General features: G+C 31.5%; 1 protein-coding gene across 1 annotated transcript; it reads left to right on the top strand.

The window, feature by feature from the left end:
* Positions 1 to 3870: 3870 nt before the first annotated feature.
* LOC145016536 (uncharacterized) lies at positions 3871 to 6121 on the top strand. Its single transcript, XM_078974819.1, has 3 exons — positions 3871 to 5005; positions 5099 to 5974; positions 6118 to 6121. Exons 1-3 carry the CDS (start codon positions 4779 to 4781, stop codon positions 6119 to 6121), a joined length of 1107 nt encoding a protein of 368 aa, XP_078830945.1. The 5' UTR covers positions 3871 to 4778.
* Positions 6122 to 6914: the final 793 nt, after the last annotated feature.

Genomic DNA, 6914 nt, shown 5'->3' with positions numbered 1-6914 from the left:
AGTTTACGGTCTGGGGTTCATGGCCCTAGTGAGTTTACGGCCGTAAACCCATAGCAAACTCCACAAACTAGTATTTTAAGGTCATTATCTCAATGGTTAATGGTTCTAGTCCAATTTCTAAGCATTAGGAAGGAGTTTAGGGCAAGTTTGCACCTTTCTATAGAGTTTACGGTCTTGGGAGGTGTCCTGGCCGTAAACTCCCTTCCATTCCAGATTTGTTGATGTCTCTAAGGTGTAAACAAGTTAATTCTAGTATACAACAAGCTAGGACAAGAGTACTTATAATATAGAAGCTTGTTTGGGTGTTTAAGGTCCAAGAACACTAGTGTGTGTTCTTGGTGTTTTGAAGAACACTTAAAGATCTAGGTAAAAGATAAGATTTCATGGATGAAATGGTGTACAACAACTAGATGAAGGGTTATAACTACAAATCAAATGAATAAAAACTTACATTTTTGGAAGATTGGAAGAAAGGTGTTATGATACTTGAGAGAGAAGTTGATGATCTTGAGCTTGGAAGTGAAAATGGGGGAAATGAAGAGTAAACTCATGCTATATGCATGAGTTCACGGCCAAGAGGAGTTCACGTCTCAAAACTCCATATGTTTGGCCGTGAACACCTAATTAAGGTATTGATTGATTTATTGTTACCCCAGTATCCTAGAATATAATTCCTTTTATTCGTTCGTTTGAAGAATTAATATTAAAAACACCCAAACTGACTTTAAACCAGCTAAAATTTAGAAGAAATGTGTTTGACTTTTATTTGAAGTGCTTGACTGTAGGGTTTGTACGAATGGAAATTCCGGGTTGTACGAATGGAAATTTCGGGTTGTCACAATTACTATGATTGTCTAGCCTTGATCGATGTGGAATTAGCATCAACTTTGGGAAAAGAAGTAAATGTTGCAATGGAAGCCACGAAGACCGAAGCAGAACTGAGGAAATATGTTGATGGGGAAATTTGCTTAAAACCGTTTGGTTTGGTTTTTTTGGGAAAGACAAGAATGGAAAAGCTAAGAGATTTCTATTTCAAGCATGCAAAGTGGAAAGATATACTACTTCTCAATATACAAACTTCATTGTTCATATGAATAACTGTTTGAAAAATAATCAAGGTGATAAAATGGATTTGAAGAAGATTGTGACATGGTATTCTGAAAGACGAAGGATGATGCATATGTTTATGTATTTGCTAAGGCATTCTAGTTTCGAAGCTTAAGTGTTTAGCCTTAGTATTTTTGTACTTTCAGTCTCCTATAAATAGGAGTAGAACATAGAGTTGGTAGTAGAGAGTCTTAACAGATTTACTATCAAGTTTTGTAATTGTGTTCTTGAAAGTAATATGAGCTGAATCCAGATCTTATTTATATCGTGTGTTCATATTACATTTGTTAACCCTGATTTGTTGTTTGAACTCGATTAAACACTTCAACATTGGTCCCTAACTTCTTCTTTATAGGCTCATAAGAGCTTAATCCTTAATCAACTCAAAAACCTTGGATAATCATTATCCACAATTTCATTCCCTATACTTAATCTCTTAGAGATTTCAAAATGTTCCAATTAAAAAACTTTTATTTAATTAAAATACGACCCCTTTAATTAATTAGTTATTTAACCATTAATTAATTACAATTTAATTTCAAAATAGTTTCCAATTGATTTATCAAAACATGGAAAATTAATAAACTAATTTCTCATATATTCTTTTTGTCTTTCAATTTCTAAAACGGGTATTGAGGGTAACCCAAAAAGAACCTGGTATTATTAGAAATACTACCTATAATCGATGACCTTGGGTACTCCTTCCAATAAGTACACCAGTAAAGTTTCCTTTTAAATGACGAGCATCAAGATAAATGTAAGGATGATAACCAATAAGAAACCTTCTCAAACATGCTCCTAGATAAATAAAAAAACCTTTTGAAATTTTTCTTGCCACTAATTATATGAAATTCACTATTAACAAAGCTTCATTTGTTCCTATTAACAACTTCTCTAAATACACCCATCTTCATGAAAGAGTCTTCCTACTCATCATACATCTCAATATACACTTGCTCACCTCTTTAAGAATTATAGATATGTTATGTTAACATTGTAAGTTTCCATAATCCACACTCCAAGCTCTCCAAAAGAGACACCACCATCACATTTTAGCTTGTTAGTAACTATAATTACAATCCTTTCTTGAGTGAAATACTTATAACCACCCTTGTTACTTCGTGTACCATTATGTCATTCTTTAATTTTTCTAGCCTACAAAATAATTAAATAAATAAAAATATATTTTTAATGGAGAGCATGTTAAATATAACTTAGGTATGTACTTACTTCAAAGGTAATCCCATCTTGCATGATAGACACAAAACTTCTCCCCTCGCAATCTCACACCTTGTTGTGAATCTTGCTAGACCATTTTTCTTTAGGAAGTAGTCAAACTCATTTTTGGTTGCATATTGCTTCAAAGTTCTTCTAAAATCAACCATATTTTCATGTGCCCAGTTTTATGCTTATAATATTCTTACTAAATTAGTAAGCTTCATCATCATCATTCATTGGCTAATATTCATTGTCAGAAATAAGATTACTACAATAACTTTCTTCACTAAGATAATAGTCTGTAAAGATCATTATATCTAAGAGTCATTATAGAATGATATTGCTAGATAATATATGATCCTAAAAGGTCACACTAACAACTTAATTCAAATATATTATTTATAAGAATTTGATTCTTGATAAATAACTATATATCTTGTAATTAATTGAGAATTATTTATTTCATGGAAATACTATTTCAATGACATGTCATAACATATCATAATATATCATAAGGTATGATTTATTATGTCATGTACATCTTTTAACAAAATGGACAAAGGTTTATAAGTTATAAAAGGATGAAAGAATTTTTATAAAAATCCTTCCTTCTTTTATACCAAAATTGAATGCATGGACGACAAACAAGTATGGAGTGCTTTTGATTAATTTATTCAACACACCATGTTCTTAGAAAGCATGGCTAGTTGATTTGATGAAGCATAGGTGTTAAAGGTTAAGACCCATGGGATAAGGAAAAGTTAAGAGCATTTAAACTAGTTTTTTTTTATCTTCCTTTTTTTACTAGTGAAATCTGAATTCCCCTACTCTGTCCCTCTTTCTCTCAAGTTATTCTTAAAGGTTTAAGATAAGTAAGAAAAGGGAGTTATTAACCATAATAGTGCTATCACAAAAAGTATTTCCCATATTAGTGTTATCTCATAAGTATTTACCAAAATGGGATTATTTAACTTTAATACTAATATTATTGTTTAAAAAAGAAAAAGAAAAACACGGTTTTGTTTTTCCCTGAAGCTTGGAACGCTGGAACGAAGGAAAAAAAAAAAAAAACTAGGGCTCGGCTCGCTGCTTCATTGTGTCATCGTCGTCCACAATCTCCGCCGCTGCATCTCCTCCATCTGTCGGCGGCTGGCTGCGCCTCCTCCATCGTCGCCGGCGGCTGCAAGGTATGTGAAGTTGTCGATTTTGATTCCGATTCTTTAGTTTTCTGTTTGCTTTTGGATTCCAATTGTTAAGTTTATGTTTGCTTTTTTGCTTCTCTATTCTTATTTATCTCAATTTTGCTTCTAGTTAGGAAGAATTGTTGATCAATTTCTATTTTGATTATTTGCTTTTGTAAATGGAATTGATTATTGTTTTGATCAATTTATGTCTTGATTTTGCCTCCCCATCTTCACAGCTTGTTTTTTTTAATCTTTCATGTAATTGATTGCATTATGTTTCTTTTTTTTTGTTATCACAAATTCATATGATCATTTTTTGATCAATTTTTGCTTGTTTTTGTTTGTTTGTAGATGAATTCTATTATAGATATGATCGACAATGATAATTTTTCTATAATTTCTCAAGCTGCTGTTGTGACTAATTTGATGAATATAGACAATGATGTTGAGTTAAATGAAATATTGGAGGATGGAATTAGAGATGAAGATGATGATGAAACATCTATTTACAATAATGTTGAATTACCCTCAACTTTTACTAATATGGAAGGAACAAATTTGACTATTGATGAAAATTGGATTATGACACAATCAACAAGTAAGAATGATTTTACTTGAGAGTTGGGAAAAGATTCTTTCAAGGATAAAGAGGAACTTGTTAGAGCAATCAAGATCCTAGCATTAGGACACATAGACAATTTAAGGTCATTGAGTCACGCCCAACTATTTGGACTCTAAGATGCAAGTTGTACTTACAATCAGGATGCAAATGGAAGCTTCATGCAAGTAAACATAAACGTAGTGGTTATTTTGAAATCACAACGTATACCGGTCCGCACACTTGTTTACACTATAAGATTTCTCAAGACCATCCGAACCTAGATGCAAGCTTGATTGCTATGGAAACTAGACACCTTATAAAAGAGCAACCTTCTATCAGTATTCCGGCTTTTGAGAGCTGAAATAGTTGAAAAATTAGGCTATACTCCTTCATATAAGAAGGTTTGGGTTGGAAAGCAAAAAGCAATTGAACATGTGTTTGGAAACTGGGAAGAGTCTTATGTCGCTTTACCAAAATATCTAGGTGCACTTCAAAAGTTCAATCCAGGAACTATAGTTGAATGGTGTGTTTCAAGATCGAACGATGTGGATGAAGTTGAATTTAGGCGTGTTTTTTGGGCTTTTGCTCCCTCTATCAAAGGGTTTCACTATTTTCGACCGGTGATTAGTATTGATGGCACACACTTGTATGGTAAATACAAGGGTAAGATGCTAATTGCAATGGGAGTTGATGGCAATAATCAAATTTTGCCACTTTCATTTGCTATTGTAGAAAATGAATCTTATGATACTTGGGATTGGTTCCTTTCTCATGTCAAGAATCATGTGGTGAAAGACCGTGAAGGCATATGCCTAATATCTGATCGTCATGGTGGAATTCTTAAGGCTGTCAATGAGCATGGATCTCCATGGTTAGAGCCACGTGGTTTTCATAGGTATTGTTATATTTCTTAACTATTCTTTTAGGACATTTCAATAACTTGATTCATTAACTTACATTATTATTATTATTATTTTTAATTTTAAAGGTATTGTTTACGACATTTCATCAACAACTTTTATGACAAGTTTCATAATTCAGAATTGAAAGCTTTAGCTTACCGTGCCGGGAGTCAGAATCAAATTCGAAAGTTCAACTCCATCATGGAAGAAATTGGGAAATTAAATCCACGTGCTCAACAATGGTTGGAGAGTCATCCACTTAATAGATGGACACTTGCACATGATGGTGGAAGGAGATATGGGTTGCTCACAACAAATTTGTCAGAGATTTTCAACAGTGTACTTAAAGGTGCTCGTTTCTTACCAATCACAGCTTGTGTGCAACTTACATTCTATAGAATGGTGCATTATTTTGAGGTGAGACGTCCTTTAGGATCTAGTTCTCAAGCTCATGGAGATACACATACTCCACATGTTGTTGTAAAACAAGTAGCTTTGATGGTAAAAGCAAGTGCACATTCCTTAAGATCTTTTAACCGAGAAAAATGTATATTTGAGTTGATAACTCAAAGAGGTCGAAATGTGCAAGTAGTTAATTTAGAACAAAAAACTTGCACATGTGGTAAATGGGAGGCATTTAAATATCCTTGTTCTCATGTCTTGAGTGCATGTGCCAAACTCTCTTTGAATAGTTGGCAATATGTTGATAGATGTTACTCGATTGAATATTATTATGCTACTTGGGCATCTGAGTTCTCCCCTCTTCCTCATGAAGCGTATTGGCCACAATCACCATTTAATGAATTACTTCCAAATTTAGAACTATTACGAAATAAAAAAGGTCGTCCTCGTTCAACAAGACTAAAAAATGGCATGGATATTAAAGAAGGAAGAAATGCCAATCTTTGTGGAATTTGTAGGCAACCGGGACATAATCGAAAACGATATCCGTCTATGCCAAGGTAATTTAATATATATATATATATATATATATATATATATATATATATATATATATATATATATATATATATATATATATATATATAATTTTTATGGTATTTGTTGTGGTTATTCTCTTATTTTTTTTTCTTTTTTTTTACAGGTAATGATTTTTTACCGGTTCAAGGTCAAGCTAATTGTGATGGTTTTCTTTTTGTAATAAACAACGTTGGAGTTTTTTTTTCTTTTTGTGGTGTTCTTTTTGTAAGAAACAATGTTGGAGGTTTTTTTCTTTTTGTGGTGTTCTTTTTGTAAGAAACAATGTTGAGATGTTTTTTTTTTCATTTTAAAAATATTGTATGTGAATGTTGGAATTTTTGCGTATTAAAATTTGATTATAGAAGTGTTTTTTGATGATTTTTTAATGTTTGAGGCTAAAACTTGTTGGTAAAAATGTTGTATAAGAAAAATGAATATTAAAAAAAAAAACAGGAAAAAAGGGTAAAAAAAACTAAAATGAAAGCTGTCATTTATATATATATATATATATATATATATATATATATATATATATATATATATATATATATATATATATGTGGAATAAAAAAGAAAAAAAGAAAAATAAGATATTTAAAATAACAAAAAAACTGAAAATGAATCTAAAAAGTAAAAAAAAATAAGAAAAACACTAAAATGGTAAATACTTTTCAAGAAACACTAAAATGGTAAATACTTTTTTCAAGAACCCCATTATGGTCAAAAACTCTAAGAAAAGGATGATACTTTAAATTCTCTCCTTTAATATAAACTTGTTCTTTGTTTTAAAGGCATAAAAGATTCTTTTACTACAAGAAAAAGACTAGGGTATTTATCAAGTTAGCAAATTATTAGTGGATATCTCTAGAGAGCTTCTTCTTTTGAGCTTTTTGACATCTTTGTCAACATTCTAATTGCGAA

The sequence above is a fragment of the Lactuca saligna genome, chromosome 9 (assembly GCF_052625555.1).
Source record: "Lactuca saligna cultivar CGN05327 chromosome 9, ASM5262555v1, whole genome shotgun sequence".
NCBI classification, from domain to species: domain Eukaryota; kingdom Viridiplantae; phylum Streptophyta; class Magnoliopsida; order Asterales; family Asteraceae; genus Lactuca; species Lactuca saligna.
Note: the sequence above shows the minus strand (reverse complement) of the source record. Positions and strands in the feature narration are given on the sequence as shown.

Bases quoted from the DNA above. Each gene is read 5' to 3' on its own strand.
- LOC145016536 (XM_078974819.1), top strand. From the start codon at position 4,779: ATGCTAATTGCAATGGGAGTTGATGGCAATAATCAAATTTTGCCACTT. The intron at 5,006-5,098 runs GTATTGTTATAT...TTAATTTTAAAG, and splicing joins GAGCCACGTGGTTTTCATAG to GTATTGTTTACGACATTTCA.